Source organism: Aspergillus aculeatinus (genome assembly GCF_003184765.1).
Source record: "Aspergillus aculeatinus CBS 121060 unplaced genomic scaffold BO66scaffold_44, whole genome shotgun sequence".
In the NCBI taxonomy this organism is placed as follows: domain Eukaryota; kingdom Fungi; phylum Ascomycota; class Eurotiomycetes; order Eurotiales; family Aspergillaceae; genus Aspergillus; species Aspergillus aculeatinus.
In genome coordinates this window covers 51,002-71,730 of record NW_020291513.1, presented here as the reverse complement: position 1 = coordinate 71,730, position 20,729 = coordinate 51,002, and the positions used below count along the sequence as shown (strand labels likewise).

The following is a 20,729-nucleotide window of genomic DNA, read 5'->3' as shown; positions in this document are numbered from 1 at the left end:
AATTTCGTTGGGATATCGACAGTGACTGCTTCGTCTTCTCGTTCGTAGGTATAAATCCTTTCGATTCCAGTTCTGTCTTGTGGTGAAAGCATATGTGGAAAGTGTCTGGGTGGAAGCCTCTTGATGACTTGCTGTAGCTGCATGCGTGCTTCAGATCTTGGATAAAGCTCCGGTATCTAGGAGAGATTGAACAAGGGCTATAATCGCCCGCACTGCAATCCCAGCAATCTTGTCACCGTCGCCCGCATCCGGATCAAAAGAACACACGGTCAGCGACCGAGGGGTAGTCTTCTGCGGAACCAGTTCCATACAAGCGATCAAGTCCGATTCCAATAAGCCACCTGGGGATGGGTAGTCATTGACTTTTCCGTACGAGTCATCCAAGACATCCAGATCAAGATGAACCAACACCTGGTCGTACGCTCGTTGCTCCAGCTGGGTCTTCAACTCCCTCGCAAAATCGACTTTGTTCTCCGTGCTGCCCCAGATGGCCTGCATGCCCGCATCGATCACCCGCTGCCTCTGCACGCCGGTCTGGTCTCGAAGCCCACAATACAAGAACCGCCGATTGAACTCCGCCGGCCTGAACCCCGGCACGCTGTTCATCAAGGTCTTCCAGCTCTCCCCACGCAGCATGGACAGGCCCATGGCATCTAGATACCCGTTTTCGTTCACATCCGGCGAGTCCAGATCGTCGTGGGCGTCGAAATAGATGTAGGCCAGGTCGTCGTCCACTCGCAGCCCACAGGCGACCGCGGCACTGGCCATGCAGTTCCCCGACAGGATCAGGGGGAAGCGGCGGTTGGCCACCGACTGGCTGACGGCGGTGGAGATCCGGCGCAGGAGCTCGAAGCTGCGCCCTATCTCGCCCTCGAACTCGTCGACGGGTGGAATTTCGATGAGATGGAAGGCGACTCCCAGGCGGTGGAGTTCTTGCTCGAGTCCGAGGGAGAGGATGCGGTGGGGTCCGTTGCCGACACGGTGGTCGCGCAGGCCGACGTGGTAGGGAGAGAGGATGATGTCAATTGCTTGGGGGCACAATGAAGCAGTCATGGTGGTATACTTTGGGTAGGCTTCTCGGAGATTGCTTATGTGGACGATGACTATATATTTCGATGGCTCTGGTTAACAAGCTGTGGCAGGCGGCTTGTAGCCGTCATTGAAATATATAGTGACTTTCCCTTCCCCAAGTTATACGGATCAAAGGACTTTGTCTGCTCAGCATCTCCATGCACCTCCAAAGACCTCCAAAGACCTCCAAGGCGAATCTCCATGGATAATGTGGATGCTTGGCAGGATGGCTCGGACTATACCTATTCGGGAGATCTCCACCATGGAGTGACACAGGGCGCGGGAGCCCCACTGCATTATGCGCGGAATGGCTGGCTAGATTCGCGCCTTCCGCCTTTCACTTGCTGCCCGCAGCCAATTTCTCTATCTCCATCATCATCACCATCACAATTCCCCTCATTTCCTTGTCCAGCTCAGCCTAACTCTATCTCTAACTTTACCTTCCCTTCCTTTCCTTTCCTTTCATATGGCGGAGGATCTTAACGATCCTCCCAAATACTGTTCTGATGTTCTAGACTTACCGCCTCTAGAACCCCCGGTCGCCGCCATGGGGTCCGAGGAAGCCCTGCACTTATACGAGTCACAGCTAACTACCGACTCGAGTTTCCCTGCAGCACCTCTACCCCCGGAAGGTCAATTCGAGATATGCCCGGTCTGTTATGAGCATGTTTCACTGACTTCACCCTGTTCATGCTGGGGGCTCTTCTGCGAGGCCGACTTCGCGCAAAGCGCACCGGAAGCAGGACAGTTTCTCCATAATTCCCACATTGTTGCGGCTTCGAATTCTTCCCACTCGGCAGAGAATCGCAGCTCTTCTCGAGGTCGTTATGGAAAGAAGAAAAAATACCAGCGCCTATCGAGGGAAGCGGTGACTGTCCTGCGGTCATGGCTTTACAGCCATCAAGATTACCCCTACCCCACCAAGGAAGAGAAAGATGCTCTGCAGCAGCAGACGGGGCTCGAAAGGGCTCAGATATCCGACTGGTTCAGCAATGCACGACGGCGCACTTTTGTTGGCGGAGGTGCGTCCCTGGCAGTCGAACAACTGGCACCGGCGGCTGATCTCTCTCTACAATCACCCATGGAGAGATGGAAGAACTCCCCACCAGGAAGTGAGGCGGCCGCGACCTCAGACATCGTGCGAGCTCTGGATACCATGGAAGGTCTGTATGACGATAAGGAAAGTGCGGGCACCCCGGCATCTCAGTATGCCTGGTCGAGCCATAGTTCTAGCAACTCGTTCGTTGTTGGGGCTCCATCTACCAGCACGGTGGGTTATAGTCATTCATCGAGCTCTGAGGCTTCGTTTGGCCACCACGCACACTACCAGCCCGTGCGACGACCGCCAACTCCCATGGCTGGCCAGCGATCCCTGTCTCGTCGTCGCCATCGTCGTCGTCAGAAGCCTCCACGTCCCAACGATTTCCTATCACATCGCCAACCGATAGAAAACCGTCCATATCAGTGCACATTTTGCACCGACTCATTCCGCACGAAATATGACTGGGAGCGGCATGAAAAGACTTTGCATTTGCCTGTGGACCTATGGACGTGCGCCCCCGACGGTGGCATCGTCGTTCTCGAGGGAACCCGGACCTGTGTGTTCTGTCAAGCTTCAAACCCAGAAACTGGCCACCTTCTCGACCGACACGACTATTTTGCTTGCCAATCTAGGGCCAATGGGCAACGGACGTTTTCCCGCAAAGACCATCTACGACAACACTTGAAACTCACACACAGCGCGGAATATCATTCCGGCATCATGGATGGATGGCGAACATCGCGCACCATTGTCTCCCGCTGCGGGCTCTGTGACGCGACCTTTGCGACCTGGAAAGAGCGTATGGATCATGTTGGGGCTCATTTCAAGAATGGCGCCAATATGGCGGAGTGGAAGGGTGATTGGGGGTTTGCGCCAGAAGTGCAACGGTTGGTTGAAAATGCCATACCGCCCTACCTCCTGGGCCACGAACGGCGCACGATGGATCCATGGAAATCGTCTATTGCGCTGCTGGGAGGCAGCGCCCCCGAACAGGAGGATACACTGGGCTTGTCCAACATGTCGCTCGGAAACGGCGTTCCCAATGCCTTCAACCGCTACACCGATCTCCGTCGCGCCCTGATAGATTACATTCATTGTCAAACTGCCGATGGCATCTGTCCCACGGATGAGAGGCTGCAACAAGTGGCTCGTCAGTTCTCCTACGGTGGGAATGACCCTTTGGATCAAACATTCGCAGATTATGACCCTTTGTGGCTGGAGGCTGTCAAGCATGAGGCGGGGCTCGGCACGATGCAGTTTGGTCCGGAATAGGCAAAATTCAAGGAGGTTTGATGTACGACTAGCTCGAGTTATCATGCCTCGAACAAAAGGTCGATCCAAAACTATGAACGCCAGACAAGATGAGAATGCAGTGCTCAGCTACATCTGCATGACGACTTCTCAGGTGAACAAGTGAGATCTTTGCTTTATTGACTGGAACCAGAAACTGAGACTTATATGAAAGCAGTAATGTGAAGGGGCTATACAATGATTTTGAACGTGATATGCACCCAAGTGGCCGACTGCTTCGCAGATGGCCACTCACGAAAAGTCCCAGTGTCTACCTGCATGACTCACGAATGCGCAGTTTCGCAACAGAAGATATTTGATCTCCTGGTACGAATACAAGCTCGTTCGCCGCTTGTGCAATAATCCATCACATTAAATATTGCAGATGGTGGGGACTTCATCCGGAAGTTTTCACTAATGAAACGAAACGACTTTAATACAGGGTTCAGCCCCTTAATTTCTATTTTTTTTTCTCTGTTGTGGTTCCCGAGATATTTGAAGTGCAGTAGGGATTTTCTCTTTCTCCACTCACTCATCAATACAGCCCGAAATCCAAGAAAAAGGGCGGTGTTAGCTACAGACGGAATGCTGGCTTACCTCACTGGCATGATGCCGGACCTGGGTTGTTTACTGAGAAGGTCTAGGATTCTGGTGCGCATAGGTAAGATGCACAATGAGGTCCAGATACTTGTCAAATATTGTGTGGCAAATTCGACACTTGGGAGGCCAGGAGTTAATCCGATGCTCTTTCCGGCAATGCGCGGCGGCGGCATGGCGACAATAGTACTGCTCCGCGCAAATGGGGCAGGGGCAGGGCGGCGGGTCCGCGCTGATGTTGTCCTCGTCATCGGTGTCGAAGACCGAGACGCCGGCGCAGTCACAGGACGGATCAGGGTTGTCCTCGTGCGCCCGGTTGTGATGAACGCGGATTTGGTGCCTGGTTTTGCGGGTCCACCCGCACGGTTGGCCCGTGGACGGCGGCGCGAAGGTGCAGACGAACCGCCCGCTGATGGGGTCCCGCCGGCAGCGATACGGCTTGGCCGTTGGCCGAGTCCTGTTCGCGTTGGCTTGGTTTTGCCGTTCGGCGGCGGCGGCGGTCTCGGCGTCGGTCCGCCACAGGGTGCCGCACTGCGGGCAGCCGTACGCCAGCGGCCGGCCGCGGCGCATCTCCTCGTTGCGCAGCTTGTCCAGGCAGTTCGGGTGGCAGCTCGCATCGCACATCGGACACTGCTCTTGGTCTGAGGGCGTCCGGTAGCTGCGCTGCGCTTCGGGCAGGCAACATCGGAGGCCGGCGGCGTCCGCACCGCGGACTTGGCGCACGTCGAACGCCCGCCGCGTCACTTCGTCGTCCGTGTACGCTGCAGCCTCCCGCAGGTGCGGGTGGTATTCAGCGTGGTATTCACCGCTTGCGCTGGATTCGTCGTCGTCGGACATTGTTCCTTACCGTTGCTTGGCTTTTGGATGTTCAGATCAGGTTACGCGCTCGAACAATCCCCGTGGGCTTTGGGTTGAGGGTGATGATGGGGTATCATAGTTGGAAAGGGGGAAGGAATGGGACATCTTGTTGGTTCTTTAAATACTCCAGTCCTCGGTGCAGATTTCCTTGTTCGAGGATAGGCTTAGCAGGTAGATGACGGCTGTTTTGGGGAGCTGCAAAGGGAGATTTCCGATGCGTTGTTTGTTGATTAAATGGAGAGGTACCTTCTTGTGTGTTCTCAGAGGAAATAGAGGCGGTGTCCGGGTATAGAGGGAGAATGTCATTCCGGCATCCACTGTACCGAATTAGCTAGCCAGGCGAATACCTCCAGCAGGGATCGTGGTGTCTTTGTCCATAGAGACCCAGTGGTGGGTTAATCGAGGAAGTCCCGTACTGAGGCTCATGCGCCTGACTTGGTGGCAGGATCTCGCTTGAGGTATGGGTTGGTCGAGGAGGTCACCGGTACCTTTGGGGCGGTTTTGTGTTTCCTGTGGTTGCTTGATTATGGGACTGGAACTGTGGGGCCATTCACGCAATGCGGTACAGTGTACTGTACCAGATCAGCAACTTACAGGTTCAACGTGTGCTCTTTTCTTGGATAGTTGCGCCTAAAAGAAAATGTGATGGAGAATCCCTAGGGGTGACACAGAATTTATTTCGTGATGAGTACCTTTTCATTTGTATTGGCTTTGCGGACTGACTGGTTTCTCCGGGTGATACCAGTACGCTTTTCTGCTCTTTTGCGGGTATTTGTGACGTGTGACGATCATGTCGAAAGTTGTGTTAGTTTATAGTTTGATTCTGTCTTTGTTTTGTTGTTGATACAGCTTCTTTTGAGATGCTGTTGTCGTGAAGAAATCAGGTTGTAGCCGGATGGGGATTATTTTCAGGCTGGGTTTGGGTTTATTATGGTTTAGGTTGAGGGAGAGGGTTGGTTCTTTTATGTATACTGATACATACCAGTTGGTTAATATCGTGCATGTCTGGCTATTATTCCAAAGGTGGTAGTTGCTGATGATGGTAAGGTGCAGCATATATGTGTTAGGCACTACACTGCGCACGGCGCCTGGTGGAGTTTGTTTGGTCGTAGGGCTGGGGATGATAGTATGCCTGGATTGTAAGGCAACGTAGGGCTCGCCTGGGTGTAGTGATTCCCTCTCAGCCACTCCGCTGCGTGTCACGCAGCATCTGGATACCTTTGCCATTTGCGTAGAATAGGGAAGTCGAAGGATTCGGAGTCAGGGGTCTGCTGTATGTCTCGATGTATCGATCTTCATTTGCTTAGGATGTGCAGTGCTGAGCGTCATACTAAGAATGTAGTCTACAGCAGCACAGACCCATTGACTACTTACCTAGGCAGTACACCAACCCACTCCAGATCACTCGCTTGCAGTGGGACGGCTAGCTATCGAGGTGATCAACACCCCATCCCTTAGCCAAAGCACGTTCAGCTGCCCCACTGTCGAGTCGCACGGCGCATCCGAATCGACAATAAACACCAATAAACCAGTCCAGCGGGAGATCGGCCTAACCAAAAGCCGCAGGGATTGACAGTGGGGAGAGGCGCGCGGACGATGATCGTCTCTCGTCACACATACTTTAGATCGAACTCTCCCTCCCTCCCCAGCGCAGCAGCTGTGCTAAGCTAAGTTCTCGTCAATTCTATCATCGCAAATGGAAACCAAGAACGAACCCTCCACGACTAGAAGCCAGATCGTGCTGTGTTTCGACGGCACGGGCAACACCTTCCGGGCCGATGGCACAGAAACAAACATCCTGCGAATCTGCCGGATGTTGCAGCGCGGGGATGATCAGCGTACGCCCCCCCCCCCCCCCCCCCGGTTGAGATTTTGTTGTGATGTGACCGCAAAGCTAATAGAAATGTAATGTGTAGTGGTCTACTACCAACGTAAGCTCCCACCCTCCCCCCTCCCCAGGTAGAAAACCTAACCCCCGCAAAGCAGGAGTCGGCACCACCATCACCCCCAGTGCCCTCGCCGCCACCCAACTCCACAAGACCCTGACCCAAGGCAAGAGCAGAACCCTCAGCCAAGCGCTGGGCCACACCTTCGACCAGCACGTGCTGGGCGGCTACCGCTTCCTCATGCGCCACTACCGCACCGCCACGGACATCTACATCTTCGGCTTCTCGCGCGGCGCCTACACGGCGCTGTTCCTGGCGGAGATGCTGGACGCGGCGGGCCTGTTGGGCCCGAATAACGAGGAGATGATCCCCTTGGTGTGGGAGGCGTTCTCGCAGTTGAAGCTGACGCGGTATCAGACGGCCGAAGCGCAGGAGAGGGCTGGGACGTATCTAAGGCACTGTCGGGAGACGTTGTGTCGGCCTGTTCGGCCGGCGAGGTTCCTGGGGTTGTTCGATACGGTCAATAGTGTGGCGGAGTTTGAGGTGGTCAATGACGGGAGGTCGAATGCGAGGGTGGTGAGGCATGCGGTCAGTATCGATGAACGGAGGGTGAAGTTTCAGCCTGTGCTTTTGGGGATTTATGGGAGGGGAGAAAGGGGGCAGAGGGTTGAGAGAGTGTTAGATGGGCTGCGTGGTGGTGGTGTTGGTGGTGATGATGATTCCCAAGACTTCGAGGAGGTATGGTTCCCCGGCAACCACGCTGATATTGGGGGCGGGTTCCAGCGTGGACCGCGGGAGCGCACGCAGATCAGCCACGTTCCGCTTGTCTGGATGGTGCGGGAGGCGCAGCGGGCTGGGCTGCGCTTGGATCGCGAGAAGATGAAAGAGATGGGGTGTCTGGAGGAGGAGCTGGGGAGATCGTTGTCGTCGTCGCCGTCGCCGTCGCCATTCCAGGCTGCGCTGGTCGACTCCTGCACGCAGGGACTACTGCATTCGTCGCTAGATGCTGGGGACGGGGTCTCGCGGGCTACGGCCTGGCTGTGGCGGTTCATGGAGTGGATTCCTATACGGCGGGCAGCGATGCAGAAGGATGGGAGGTGGGCGCTGGTCCACTGGCCGCCGCACCGCGGGGCCCCGCGCGATACGCCGTTGGATGCGAAGTTCCATGGCTCGACGATTAGGCGGATGAAGGCGGATCCTGAGTATCGACCGGGGAATGTGATTATTGGGGGGAGTGGGATGAATTGTCGACGTGCTCCGGAGAGGTTTGGGATTGGGGAGTGGGGTGTTTGTAGCGGTGGTGGAAGTCTGGCCAGCGAGATCTACATGAGGAAGTTGCCGGGGCAGTCGTGAGCTGAGAGATAGGCTTTTGATATGCGAGAATATGCGGAATAGGGTGATACAACTGTCCAGTATTCCTGGAGGGTTCTTAGCGGTGGTTGAGTAGGAACGACGCAAAGGAACATGCCATGACTTGGATAAATCTTACAAATCAAACTAGATGTCTCACTAAAATCTGACATCCAATCATCCACCTGCGGCAACAACTGGCTGCCTGGTCTCCATCCCCTGGCGTGTGGCTTGACCTATCCAGAACAAGCCAAAGACCCTGAGAATCGCGGAAATAACTGGAAAAGTGTTGCATTGCCGGCATTAGCCCGGAGACCGGGGCTGTCTGCCTTTTGACCCTCGATCTCCGGCCATGTCCGCAAACTTGGAATGTTTAAATATTGCCAGCTGATACAAACCATTGCCCATTGATCTCCAACCTCATTAACACCGTCAATACACAAAGACTGCTACCAACCCGAAAAAATGTCCTCAATCAAGAACGTGGCTCTCGCAGGAGTAAGCCCTAACTACCCCAAATTCCCCCCTTCCCCTAACCAAAGCTCAAGCTAACAAGCCCCAGGCCAGCGGCAACGTAGGCAGCCAAGTCCTTCACGCCCTGCTCGCCCAGAACTTCACCGTGACCATCCTCACCCGCAAGCCTGCAACCGCAACCACCTTCCCCGCAGCAGCCACCGTTAAGCAGGTCGACTTTGCCTCTCCCGCCTCCCTCACCGCAGCCCTAGCCGGCCAAGACGCCGTGATCGACACGACCTTTTCCCCGGACATCGACACTCCGCTCCGTCTCATCGACGCCGCCGCCGCAGCCGGCGTCTCTCGCTTGTTCGTCCCTGCCCTTCACCTTCCCCCTTCTACCCTCTCCATCCAACTTCCCCAACTAACCAGAACGCCCCTCGCCTTTGTGCAAATGCAGCATAACAAGCGACTTCGGCCTCGACCCCACCAACCCAGGAATCCACGCGCTTCCCGTTTTCGCCCGCAAAAAGGCCGCCTACGAAGCCGTGCAACGCCACGCCGCCGCATCCACACTAACCTACACCGTCGTCGCCTGCGGAGTCTTCCTAGACTGGGCTCTGAGGTCTGGCTTCGCAGGTCTAGACTTTCCTTGCCGAAAAGTCCGAATCTTCGGCACCGGAGACAACGTCGTCCCCTGGACGACGCTGGAGGATGTAGGCCGCGCCACGGCGGCGGTGCTGCTGCATCCCCAGGAGACGCGGAATCGGGCGGTGTATGTGCATTCGGTGTATCTGTCGCAGAGTCAGTTGGTCGGCGTGGTGAAGAAGGTGCTGGGGGCGAAGGGATGGGAAGAGACGAGGGAGAGGGATATGCGGGGGTTGGTGGAGGGGGCGTTGGTAGACCTCAGGGAGGGGAGGGAGGTGACGGCTGCGACGTTTGAGGTGCAGATTCAGTATTGTATCGCTACAAGAGAGTTGGCGTATCCGTGGGAGAGGGATGATAATGGTTTGTTGGGGGTGAGGGAGTTGGGGGTCGAGGAGGTGGAGGGGTTGGTGCAGAGGGTTGCTGGTGGAGTCTGAGTTAGGGCTAGAGCTGTTTGGGGCTTATTATGCTATGCGTCATTTTTAAAGGGGGTTTGTATATATGTAAGGATCTATCTCACTTTGATGTTTTGTCAGTGGTTACAACACCTCACTCGATATCGACACATACGTCTACCACGTTGCAGTGAGTCCATATTCTTTCCTAGTGTCAAATCCTACTTCTCGGATTCTGTGCTCTGCTTTTCGAAAGATACACTCTCAGCCCCCTTCTGTCTACCCTCACACTGACCTTTCTCCTCCCCCCATTCATTACTTGAGAGGGGTTAATGCATGTAATTCGCTTAGAGCAATGCGACTTGTACTCTACCCAAACTTTCTGGATTACAGTCGCTCGCTGCGGACCCCAAATCCACCAGTGTACATACAACTATACCATGCCTTCAACTGCTCAGCCCGCTGGACTAACATACCCATGTCTCGAGAGATCAAGCCGAATTGCACCAACCATAGAGAGGATGAAGCCTAGAACAATGCGACATACGCTACGGCGACAATAACACGAACCCAAATCAACGAATCAGCCCCACGCGCGTCCCGTTGCGCGAACACAGCGTAAGGCCCCGACTCTCCTCCCACGGCCCGGGATCCCGACTCTCCAGTCCACGGAACTCCTGCACCATGCGCACCAGCACGTAGCTCGCCTCGGTCAAGGCATACCGCTGCCCGATGCAGATCCGCGGCCCGCCGTTGAATGGCAGATAGCCCCAGCGCAGACGCAGCTGCAACTTGCCGTCCTCCCAGCGCTCGGGGCGGAAGTCGTCGGCATCATCCCCATAGAGATCGGCCCGACGGTGCATGGCGTAGAGGTTGTAGCCGACGAGGGTGCCCTTGGGCACGAACGCGGGGGAGAGGCCATCGTCGCCGCCGCCGAGGGGGAGGACGGTATCGCGGATCGCCTCGCGTTGGTTGCGGGGGACGACGGGGTGGAGACGGAGGGCTGGGGCATTCTTTCCTTAGTACCACAACTGTACGCAAGAGGGGATCAGGGGATCGTGAACATACACTCCTTAATACAGCACTCCACAAACCTCAACCCCTGCAACTCCTCATAACTCGGCGGACGACCCTGCAAGCACTCCACGTCGCGGCGCAGCCTCGCCCAGATCGCGGGGTTCTTCGCGAGCATGAAGAACAGATTCCCCAGCAGACTGGCCGTGGTATCCCGTCCGGCCAGCAGCACGGCCATCAGCTCGTCCAGAATGCGCTCTTTATCCGCCGTCCGCGCCGCCAGCTCGTGCGAGAAGATGCGCTTGCCCTTGGGCTTTCCCCCTTCCACCGCGTCCACGTCCACCTGATCGTCACCGGTCTTGCGCATCTCCACCGCACGCACCGCCTCGTCCACGAACACGCGCACGAAATCCCGACAGCGTCGGTTACACTCCTCCGCCTTGCGATCGCGATAGAACGCATTCAACCAACCCAGCGTACCCCGCACCAGCACCGCCTTCTGGGCATACTGGAACGCCTCCGCAAAGCCGACCCCCACCCCTTTTTGGGTCGGACCCATCGGTGTGCGGAGCGTGTGCACCGACTCCCCGAACAAGAACCCCGTCGCAGAGTCGATCGTATACTTGAAAAACCACTCCTGCAAGTCGACGGTAGCCCCGTCCCGCGGCAACACAGTCCACAGATCCTGGATGAGCTCCTCCAGCGCGGCGAGGTCGGCGACGACCTGGTCCCGCGCGAAGCTGGGGCGGAGCAGGGCGCGCGAGGCCGCCCAGTGCGCGCCGTCGCTGTTGAAGATGCCCTGGCCCAGCAGCGGGCGGAAGGGCTCGGTGCGGTGGCCGAGCCCGTAGTCCTGGAAGTTGACCGACAGGATGGTCTTGATGTTCTCGGGCTCGATGGTCAGGATGATCCGGTGCTGCAGCTCGCGCGTGGTGAAGGTGCGCCCGTACCGTGCGAACAGCTCGGGGCCCCGCGCTAGGATGCGGTGCGCGCGGATGGCGCGGATCATGCTGGGGAGGGTGTCTAGCCCTAGGAACGGGTCGCGGTTGAAGGACCGCGCGATCGGGCGGCACCCATATTGTCGGGAGAGGTGGCGGTGGCGGAGGGTGCGGTGGATTCTCGTGAGGAGGTGGATGGTGGTGAGGGCTAGGGCTGCTAGCAGTAGGATTATGAGTTTGGGGGGGAGGGTCATGGTTGCTGAGGGGGGAGATGGAGGGAGTGGATGGTTGGGATGCATGGTTGTTGCGGTCCAGGCAGAAGTTATACATGGAATTGAGTCACGTGATGGCTTGAGTCGTGATCTTAGCAGTCTCTGGTATAGACGAGGATGAGCGTCGGTCCATTGAACTCGGGCTGACATGGCGTCAGCACGGTTAACGTTAGTTAGTCCGTCGCATTGGGATTGGGATCAAGGTGAAGGCGGATCTTCCATATAGGAATCTTCACAGCGCTCTATGCGGTTATGAGCCTTCCCAGTGGATTTCATAGTCAACAACCTTGTTCTAGTGATTGGATACTAAGTGTGGGACAATTACGATAGGGGGTCACTTCGGATTTAAGCATTACTATCAACATCTTGGAAGATGTTGAAAGCGTGATGATGTATGCGCACCGTTGTAGCTTTTATACTGCACTGCCTTGTGGCTGAAGGATCGAGCTAGAACAAGCTTATCATCTAACGTTACAGGTGGAATCGCTTCTATAGTACCCAAAATACGACGCTAAATGACACCAAGAAAGTATCCAACCAAAGCAAAGAGCATTATCAATCTGAAGGCCTGCACAAGCCACCGTAGTGACATATCAACGGATCACGTTTCAGTGTCATTGGGTTTGCAATGTCTAACAAAAGCGTCCTTCTACAAACCCACTTTTCCTTGCTTACGTGCCAATTTACTAGTAGCTAGAATCAAATCTGAAGACTTGGAGTTGTCAGAGGCTCCTTGTAAGGATAATACTACAGCCATGCATCGATCCCAGTCTTACTGACCACTGGTAAGCCTCGTATACAAGCAATATCATACCATTCATCTTCCCTGACTTCACCCCGGCCAATAGCCCTAACTCTACAGCTGAAGCACAATCTTCCCCACCTGCTTCCCCTGCCAGATATACTCGACCGCTTCCTCTGCCTTCTCAAACGGAAACACCGAGTCAATCAAATCATCTAATCGAATCTGCGTCGCCGCCAACGCCGCACAGAAGTCCTCCGTATCAAACTTCGAGCCCGCATTGATACCCCTGACACACGAATTAGCCAATCCCTCCACACTCACGCACTCCCCCCGAAGATCAAGCTTACCGCAAGACGACCCGCCGATCGATAATAACCGGCACCAACTCCGCCAGATCCTGCGCATCCTGCTTGCCCAGATACCCGACCTGGCTGACGACCCCGCCGCGCCGCGTGCACTTCATCGACCGCACGAGCGACGGCGTGCCCCCGTTCTCGACCACAATGTCCACGCCCACCCCGTCCGTCAACCGGAGCACCTCCTCCTCCCACGCCGGAATCTTGGAGTAATTGACCGTCAACAACGGCGGATCCGCATACTTCTTCTGCATGGCCGCCAGCTTCTCATCGCTCGACGAGGTCAAGATCACGCGCAGGCCCGCCGCGCGCGCCAGCTTCAGCGCAAACACACTCACGCCGCCGGTCCCTGCCGCCCATTTATCCGTTAGCGCAGCACTCTCCAAAAAGTCAAGAACCAAGAAAGGCAGACCCTGAATCAGAACCGTCTGCCCGATACTCATCCCCTTGAGGGCGGACCACGCCGTGACGCCCGCGCAGGGTATCGTCGCGGCGCTGATCCAGTCGAGATACGTCGGCAGCTTGACGACCACCCTCTCGTCGAAGACGACGTGGTCCGCCATGACCCCGTCCTCGTCGGCCGCGAGCCAGCTCCGGCCCAGCTCCCGGCCGGACACGAACTGCGTGTCGATGATGGGGGCGACGCGGTCGCCGACGGCCAGGCTGGTGACCTTCTCGCCGGCGGCGACGACTTCCCCTGCGGCGTCGTTACATAGGATCCCGTGCGGGAGGACGGGCCACGGGTTCCCGCCGTTGGCGATGTTGGCGTCCCGGTAGTTCAGGGCGATGGCGTGGATTTTGATCAGGACGGCAGTGGGGCCTAGGGGCGGGAGGGGTTCGTCGACTGCGTAGAGTTTGCGTGTGCCGGGGGTGTAGTCATCTGTTCTGCGGAAGGCGCGCCGGGTGGTTGGGAGGGTGGGAAGCATCTTTGGTGGTTGGTATTAGGGGGTTGGTGAGGTGTAGTGAAGTGGTTGAGAGTGAAGTGTGAGAGGGGAGGGTCGGGGTGAGGATTTATGGTCAGGGGGGGGTTGATGCCCCCGCATGGATGTGGGACGGAAGTAAACAGGGTCGAGGAAGATGTGGAGCTGTTTACACGTCATTCCGATGGCAGAATGCATTTCCCCAGAATTCTTGATGCTTCTCTGCCAGAGTGGAGAACCGTGGGAATCTTGGTGGGGATTCGTGGAATGAATGGAATGGCATCAAATTAGGGCTAAGGCCGATAGGGTAATGAGATCCGCCCCAGGAGGGACAAGGTAGATTCACCTCACCAATCACTCGATTTATCTTTCTGCACAACACCTGCAGTCGGTGGATATTATACTGAAGATAGTGAGTTAATACGATATCTCGAAGATGGCAAGGTTATCTCACTTGACAGCCAACCGTGCAGGACAATTCCTATTGCGGTATGTAAAGTGAGAGCCATCTCGGGATGGCCTAGCCTCGCTGTTTGCGGCATGCATCCCCACTCCAGAGGCTCCTTGCATATGCCTATCTCCGAAATTATCTGTGGCGTCCCAAAATCTATACAGACCGGTCTCGAAGCAGTTTATAATGCTGGAAACTTCCTCCGCTATGCGCAAGGGTTTCTCGTGCCCCTCTTATCTCAGTCCTCCGCACCCAGTCCCATCAAACCAAAATCACCCCACGCAGCACAATGGCAGAAGACAAGATAGACCGCAAACTAGAGGAAGCCGTCGAGGCCGACGTGCAGTCGTGTCCCGTGGAGCCCCTCGCGCCACAAGGCCTCCAGCGCCGACTGAACAACCGCCAGACCCAACTCCTCGCCATCGGTGGGTCGATAGGCACCGCCCTGTTCATCAGCATCGGCAACGGGCTCGCCGCCGGGGGCCCCGGCAGCCTGCTGGTGGCCTACACCCTGTATGCGCTCGTAATCGCGTGTATCAACAACTGCGTAGCGGAGATGACGGTCCTGCAGCCCGTGTCCGGCGGCTTCATCCGGCTCGCCGGGAAATGGGTCGATGACGCCCTAGGGTTCATGGTGGGCTGGAACTTCTTCTTCTACGAGGCGCTGATGATCCCCTACGAGATCACCGCCATCAATCTGGTGCTGGGGTATTGGCGGGACGACATCCCCGTGGCGGCGGTCTGCGCCGCCTGCATTGCTCTTTACACGTACGCCCAGAAGCCTCCACAAACCGCTACTAACCCACCACGATCAGCATACCTACCCCCCAACCCCCACAAGCCTGACACTAACCCCTGCCACAGCGTGATCAACTTCCTCGCGGTGCGCGCCTACGGCGAGGCCGAATTCTGGCTCTCGAGCGGCAAGATCCTGCTGATCTTCACCCTCATCTTCTTCACCTTCATCACCATGGTGGGCGGCAACCCGCAGCACGACGCCTACGGCTTCCGGCACTGGCGCCACCCCAGCGCGTTCGCCGAATACCGCCATTCCGGAACGACCGGGCAATTTGAGGGCTTCCTGGCCGCCCTCTGGTCGGCAGCCTTCACCATCGTGGGACCGGAGTACATCTCCATGTCGGCGGCGGAGGCGCAGCGGCCGCGCACCGTGGTCAAGGCCGCCTTCAAGACGATCTACTGGCGCTTCGGGCTGTTCTTCGTGCTGGGCGCGACCTGCGTCGGCATCGTCGTGCCCTGGACGGACCCCACCCTCCAAGCCATCCTGCACGGCCAGAGCCGCGCCAGCGGGGCCGCCGCCTCGCCGTACGTGATCGCGATGGCCAACCTCCAGATCACGGGGCTCCCGCACCTCGTGAATGCCCTCCTGATCACCTCCATCTTCTCCGCGGGCAACACCCTCACCTACTGCGCCACGCGCTCCCTGTACGGCCTCGCCCTCGAGGGCCGCGCGCCCCGCCTGCTCACCAAGACCCGCAACGGCGTGCCCGTCTACGCCTTCGGCGTCGTCATCTGCTTTCCCTTCCTCTCCTTCCTCCAGCTGTCCAACAACTCCGCCAGGGTGCTCAACCTGCTCGTCTCGCTCATGACGGCGGGCGCCTTGATCGATTTCTTGGTCATGTGCATCACCTACCTGCAATTTTACCGCGCGTGCCAGGTGCAAGGCCTCGACCGCCGGACCTTGCCGTATGTCGGGTGGGGCCAGCCGTACTGCGCGTGGGTCGGGCTGGTGGCGATGGTGTTCGTGCTGCTCGGCTACGGCTATACGGCGTTCGCGCCGTGGGACGTGCAGGCCTTCTTTGAGAATTATACCATGCAGCTGGTGGCGCCGGTGCTGTTTTTCGGGTGGAAGTGGGCGAAGGGGACCACACTGCTCCAACCGGAGGAGGTGGATTTGGTGTGGGAGGCGCCGGCGGTGGATGCGTATGAGGCGAGCTTCGAGGGGCCGATGGCTGGGTTCTGGGAGGAGGTGGTTGGGTTGGTGTGGCGGAAGGGGAAGGGGAGGGGGAGTAGGGTTGAGGGGTGAGAGTTGCTTTGTCTGGTCGGGGGTTTGAGGTGGAACATTGTCAGATGTGCTTGTGGTGGTGATAGCTTGGGTGGGAGATGGGCGTTAGAAAAGCGATAATGTTCCCATTTGCGCTGCTCGTTGGGCTAGCCCTATGTTTGGCCGTCTGTCCGCTGATACACTCCACAACAAACAACTCGCACGCTCCCTTGCAAGAGGTATCCTCTTCTCTCAAAGTCATAGCTCTGGCTTCAGCTTCATGTCAGGAGACACCTGGTCACCACAGATATGGTGACGTATATACGGAGTAACATTCTCATTGTCCTAGGAGACTCCTCGTTCCACGACTGACTAGGAGCCTAGCACCTCTACTGGGCGGAAATATGATCCAACAAGCATGAACTTCAAGCTGCAGAGCAATGAATGCACTTCAGGGTACGAATTGCCAATTACATCATAAATTATTTCTCAATTGCCCCGCAAAACTGTCATCTTGATATGATAACGAGGGTCTCAGGCCAAAGCCTCAAGATGCTACCTCCCCCTCGGAGAAAAGCAAGCCTACCCCGCGTATCTCCGATGCAGTGAGAGCACCGAAAAACCTACCGCAAATAGGCCTGCGTGCCTGTCTAACCAAATCAGGTATATTGGATGAGAGCCGGGCGCCAGATGCATGAGGCAGATCCCCGCGTAAGCTGAGCCTCTCATAAGTTATCACTCACCCCTCCTACCCCCGCACGTATACTCTTATCTCAACATCGACAGGCTTGATAACTTCACCCACACACTCAACCCTATTTCCCAACGCACATTCAGGTTCATACACAGCCCGAATCACCACCCACCATGTCCACATCCACCCCGTCCACAACCCACACAGGCACCTGCCTCTGTCGCGCCATCCACTTCACCGTCACCGGCCCCCCCACCGCAGTCTACTGCTGCTACTGCCGCGACTGCTCCCTCGGCGCGGGGGGACCCTGCCAGATCGTGAGTCTCCGCCTAACACCAATCAAACCCAAACCCCCCCCCCCCTTCCGAAGTAAACCCATCCTAAAAATACAGACCGCACGCTACCCCCGCCCCCGATTCACCCTCGACAACACGCAAGGACAGCTACGCACCTACGCGATTACCGAGACTGCGAGCGGGGCCCCCAAGCACAAGTATTTCTGCGGAAGGTGCGGATGCACCGTCTACACAGTCCCGCACGCGACCGAGGGCGGGGGGATTGTTGTGGTGCGGCCGGCGTTGATTCCTAATGGGTGCGTTTCTTCCTTGGATGATGGAACGGGTGTGGATGGTGTTGACAGAGATGTAGATTGGAAGTCTTTCGGCCGCAGATTGAGTGTTTTACGCGGCATCGACCTGGGTGGTTTGCGGGGTGTGAGGCGGTGGGAGAGAGGTTTGAGGGGAGTTCGAGGGGTTAGGGTTTTGGTCTGGTGGTTGGATTGCAGTTATCGGTGGGTCTGGGACAGGGGTGAGAGGTGGGGGCAATTGGGGATATTTTGGAAGGTCGTTTGAGAAATGCTTTCTGATCGCTAGAATTCTACAGGTCTATTCGTATCGGGTGCTGTCTGCATTGTCTTGGTATTTGCGGATACGGAGGTGTTTTCCTGGGTTGTTGATGGCCACTCGCATTGAGGTGATTGAGCTAGTAGACTGACAGGCACCTGCGGTGGCGGACTTTGCTTTTTTCGAGATACTCTGGACATTGTAGGGCGCTCTGCATGATAAGCACTAGGTTGAGTTTACCCCGCAATACATGGCCTATCGAGATGATGCTGGGCTGGCGTGGCCAATGATCTCGACAAATCCACCCATCAAACTCGGTGGGGCTATGTGGAGTGCAGTAGATAAGCTCAGGCTCTCATGTTTGATACTGCACTGGGTCTAGTGACCAGCAACCAGCATTTAGCCGAGTAGATCAAGAAGACACTGCAAAGGTCGTAGACATCCAAAACGGGCATACAATTCGCAACCCCAGAAATGGGCGGACTGTCTGCCCTTTCGGTGTTGCGAGACCGCGCGACTCATCTTCACAGCCAAGCCCTGAGACCACGACCCTTTTTGAAGAACACGGTACATGCACAGGATCTCACCTGACCACTGCCAGGGTATATGAGACAATCCTTCCTGGCTACGAGCCGGACCATCGAAGCCACGCATCGGATTCCTCGTCTTTCAACTACCCACCGCTGGGCCAGCAAAATGTCCACCCTCAAAATCACCCGCATCGACGTCTACCAAGTCGACCTCCCCTACGCCGGCGGCGTCTACCACCTCTCCGGCGGCCGCACCTACACCAGCTTCGACGCAACCATCGTCCGCCTCACCACCAACACCGGCCTCGAGGGCTGGGGCGAAAGCACCCCCTTCGGCGCGACGTACATCGCCTCGCACGCGCGCGGCGTGCGCGCGGGCATCGCCGAGCTCGCCCCACACCTCCTCGGCCTCGACCCACGGCGGGTCGACCGCATCAACGAGGCGATGGACGCGGCGCTGGTGGGCCACGCGCACGCCAAGACCGCCCTCGACGTCGCCTGCTGGGACGTCTTCGGCAAAGCGGTCGGCCTGCCAGTCTGCGAGTTGCTCGGGGGCCGCACTAACACCGCCATGCCGGTCATCAGCTCGATCCACGTGGGCGCGCCGGCCGAGATGCGGCAGCGCGTCGCCGAGCACCGCGCCCGCGGGTACCGGGGCCACTCGGTGAAGGTGGCGGGCGATGATCCGGCCGCGGACGCAGCGCGGATTACCGCCTCCTTGCAAGATCGCCAACCCGGGGAGTTTTTCATCGTCGATGCGAACGGCGGGCTGACAGTGGAGATGGCGCTGCGGATGCTGCGGCTGGTTCCGCCGGGGCTGGATTTCGTGCTCGAGGCCCCCTGCGCGACGTGGCGGGAGTGCCTCTCGCTGCGCCGGCGGACGGACGTGCCCCTCCTCTTCGATGAGTTGGCCACGGATGATGCGTCGGTGATCCAGCTCGTGGCGGACGACGCCGCCGAGGGCATCGGGTTGAAGATCTCCAAGAACGGGGGTCTGACGCGCGGCCGCAGGCAGCGGGATATCTGTCTCGCGGCCGGGTATACGGTCAGCGTGCAGGAGACCACGGGGTCGGATATTGCGTTCGCGGCCATCGTGCATCTCGGTCAGACCGTGCCGGAGCGGTCCCTGCGGTGTGTCCTGGAGAGTCGCGATATGGTGGCGCTCAAGACGGCGGATGGGGAGTTTGAGGTGCGTGATGGCAGGATCTCGGCGCCCACAGCGCCCGGGTTGGGGATCACGCCGCGCTCGGAGGTGCTTGGGGAGCCGGTGGCGAGTTACTTTTAGGTTGCTGCTCGAAGAGATTTATAGCGTGATTCGGTATAATACATCGCGTATCTCGAAGTGTCATGGTGCCCTTGAAATTGCTGTCAGGAACAAGGTCGGTGGGATCTAACTCGTAGGGGGTGAAGCATTAATTTTCTCTGAATTTTGATTTCGTGTTATGGGTGATTTCATCGAGCCGGATATGTTCTGCCCTTGCCATCTGGCATCCTCCGGGTGTGCTGCTTCCTTGCATTTGGACTATGGGAAGCTGTATAATGCGCAAAGCACATTAATCTGCCACAAGTCGTATCTTATCACTGATTTGCATGTTCACCATTCTCGACCAGGGTTGAAGATTCATTGGCCATGTTGGGAGATGAGGACCTCTGTTGCTGATGTTGAGATCTGTCGTTGTCGAGATACAGTCGTATATCGGCAAGGCTTGCTTTGCTGCGAATGAGGTCCAACAAAGGCGCAATATCCGCGTCTGAACTGTTCTTCAGAGCTTGGAACAGCTCGACCAGAGTATCCCGTTCCGCCCGCATTTCTTCAAATCTCCGCCGAGAGGTCGAGCTCTGTCGCCCATCTTGGTCCGTGTGGAAGGTACAGGCGAGTCGATGCTTGGTACAACGTTCGCAGGCAGCGGCCTCGTCCCTAAGTCGGCACTATCGTCATCTTAACCATGGTTAGGGATCAAGGAGAAAACAAGGGATTGTTACTATTGTCTTTTGTCGCTGACACTCGCCGCACGATTCCGACCCCTTGCGGAGGCGGGCTGTCCTAATCTTGAGCCTAGTAGAAGATGAAGAGAACGGGAATGATGGGGCTGGGATGATGGGCTGCATAAAGAAGAGTTTTCATGTGTGTAAGATTTGATCGCTCAGTGGTGCTGCTCATAACCAGACCAATTTGAACAATCTCTGCTAGGGTGGACGGAGGTCGCCCGACGCGACTTTGAAATATCTTTCCCAGTCACGGGGGCGTGCCGGCGCGTTAGAATCTCGGATTCTTTATCCGATCATGTTTGAATCGGTAAACAAACATCTTCCACATAGTCTCTTTTTCATTCCAATTTTTCTGTTTTTTTCGTTGTTTGTTTCATTTTTTACGTCTTTTT

At 56.8% G+C, this 20,729-nt stretch overlaps 11 protein-coding genes across 11 annotated transcripts; 6 read left to right on the top strand and 5 right to left on the bottom strand.

The window, feature by feature from the left end:
• Window positions 1-150: 150 nt before the first annotated feature.
• On the bottom strand, window positions 151-1,053 carry BO66DRAFT_473589 (arginase family protein; the record flags this gene model as incomplete). The annotated part of the gene is made up of 1 exon (XM_025653066.1): window positions 151-1,053. One exon carries the CDS (start codon window positions 1,051-1,053, stop codon window positions 151-153), a length of 903 nt encoding a protein of 300 aa, XP_025500970.1.
• Window positions 1,054-1,906: 853 nt separating this feature from the next.
• Window positions 1,907-3,358, top strand: BO66DRAFT_291400 (uncharacterized protein; the record flags this gene model as incomplete). Its single annotated transcript, XM_025643171.1, has 1 exon — window positions 1,907-3,358. A coding segment is annotated over one exon (1,452 nt), but the record flags the coding sequence as incomplete, so codon positions are not given.
• A 672-nt stretch (window positions 3,359-4,030) lies between these two features.
• Window positions 4,031-4,837, bottom strand: BO66DRAFT_404051 (uncharacterized protein; the record flags this gene model as incomplete). The annotated part of the gene is made up of 1 exon (XM_025648912.1): window positions 4,031-4,837. One exon carries the CDS (start codon window positions 4,835-4,837, stop codon window positions 4,031-4,033), a length of 807 nt encoding a protein of 268 aa, XP_025500968.1.
• A 1,717-nt stretch (window positions 4,838-6,554) lies between these two features.
• BO66DRAFT_441339 (T6SS phospholipase effector Tle1-like catalytic domain-containing protein) lies at window positions 6,555-8,097 on the top strand (the record flags this gene model as incomplete). The annotated part of the gene is made up of 3 exons (XM_025651341.1): window positions 6,555-6,696; window positions 6,775-6,789; window positions 6,845-8,097. The coding sequence occupies 3 exons, from the start codon at window positions 6,555-6,557 to the stop codon at window positions 8,095-8,097; spliced, it is 1,410 nt and encodes a 469-aa protein (XP_025500967.1).
• Window positions 8,098-8,509: 412 nt separating this feature from the next.
• BO66DRAFT_379707 (aromatic alcohol reductase) lies at window positions 8,510-9,629 on the top strand (the record flags this gene model as incomplete). The annotated part of the gene is made up of 3 exons (XM_025645870.1): window positions 8,510-8,592; window positions 8,657-8,916; window positions 9,008-9,629. The coding sequence occupies exons 1-3, from the start codon at window positions 8,560-8,562 to the stop codon at window positions 9,627-9,629; spliced, it is 915 nt and encodes a 304-aa protein (XP_025500966.1). The 5' UTR covers window positions 8,510-8,559.
• A 166-nt stretch (window positions 9,630-9,795) lies between these two features.
• On the bottom strand, window positions 9,796-11,817 carry BO66DRAFT_393942 (cytochrome P450). The gene is made up of 2 exons (XM_025647869.1): window positions 10,656-11,817; window positions 9,796-10,590 (listed from the first exon to the last, which is right to left on the bottom strand). The coding sequence occupies exons 1-2, from the start codon at window positions 11,788-11,790 to the stop codon at window positions 10,163-10,165; spliced, it is 1,563 nt and encodes a 520-aa protein (XP_025500965.1). The 5' UTR covers window positions 11,791-11,817; the 3' UTR covers window positions 9,796-10,162.
• An 847-nt stretch (window positions 11,818-12,664) lies between these two features.
• Window positions 12,665-13,900, bottom strand: BO66DRAFT_458319 (zinc-dependent alcohol dehydrogenase family protein; the record flags this gene model as incomplete). Its single annotated transcript, XM_025652214.1, has 3 exons — window positions 13,322-13,900; window positions 12,901-13,258; window positions 12,665-12,839 (listed from the first exon to the last, which is right to left on the bottom strand). Exons 1-3 carry the CDS (start codon window positions 13,833-13,835, stop codon window positions 12,665-12,667), a joined length of 1,047 nt encoding a protein of 348 aa, XP_025500964.1. The 5' UTR covers window positions 13,836-13,900.
• Window positions 13,901-14,569: 669 nt separating this feature from the next.
• On the top strand, window positions 14,570-16,480 carry BO66DRAFT_413730 (amino acid transporter; the record flags this gene model as incomplete). Its single annotated transcript, XM_025649437.1, has 4 exons — window positions 14,570-14,620; window positions 14,687-15,048; window positions 15,145-16,279; window positions 16,454-16,480. 4 exons carry the CDS (start codon window positions 14,570-14,572, stop codon window positions 16,478-16,480), a joined length of 1,575 nt encoding a protein of 524 aa, XP_025500963.1.
• Window positions 16,481-17,070: 590 nt separating this feature from the next.
• BO66DRAFT_473584 (GFA family protein) lies at window positions 17,071-17,733 on the top strand (the record flags this gene model as incomplete). The annotated part of the gene is made up of 3 exons (XM_025653065.1): window positions 17,071-17,293; window positions 17,369-17,568; window positions 17,625-17,733. The coding sequence occupies exons 1-3, from the start codon at window positions 17,150-17,152 to the stop codon at window positions 17,731-17,733; spliced, it is 453 nt and encodes a 150-aa protein (XP_025500962.1). The 5' UTR covers window positions 17,071-17,149.
• Window positions 17,734-18,514: 781 nt separating this feature from the next.
• Window positions 18,515-19,633, top strand: BO66DRAFT_329719 (mandelate racemase/muconate lactonizing enzyme family protein; the record flags this gene model as incomplete). Its single annotated transcript, XM_025644037.1, has 1 exon — window positions 18,515-19,633. The coding sequence occupies one exon, from the start codon at window positions 18,515-18,517 to the stop codon at window positions 19,631-19,633; it is 1,119 nt and encodes a 372-aa protein (XP_025500961.1).
• An 82-nt stretch (window positions 19,634-19,715) lies between these two features.
• Window positions 19,716-20,512, bottom strand: BO66DRAFT_158986 (uncharacterized protein). Its single transcript, XM_025642207.1, has 2 exons — window positions 20,332-20,512; window positions 19,716-20,277 (listed from the first exon to the last, which is right to left on the bottom strand). The coding sequence occupies exons 1-2, from the start codon at window positions 20,455-20,457 to the stop codon at window positions 19,927-19,929; spliced, it is 477 nt and encodes a 158-aa protein (XP_025500960.1). The 5' UTR covers window positions 20,458-20,512; the 3' UTR covers window positions 19,716-19,926.
• Between the last annotated feature and the right edge of the window lie 217 nt (window positions 20,513-20,729).

Coding starts and splice junctions, on each gene's coding strand:
- BO66DRAFT_393942 (XM_025647869.1), bottom strand. CDS start 11,790: ATGACCCTCCCCCCCAAACTCATAATCCTACTGCTAGCAGCCCTAGCC. Junction 10,591..10,655: donor GGAGTGCTGTATTAAGGAGT/GTATGTTCACGA, acceptor AGAATGCCCCAG/CCCTCCGTCTCCACCCCGTC.
- BO66DRAFT_158986 (XM_025642207.1), bottom strand. CDS start 20,457: ATGCAGCCCATCATCCCAGCCCCATCATTCCCGTTCTCTTCATCTTCT. Junction 20,278..20,331: donor GTCAGCGACAAAAGACAATA/GTAACAATCCCT, acceptor AGATGACGATAG/TGCCGACTTAGGGACGAGGC.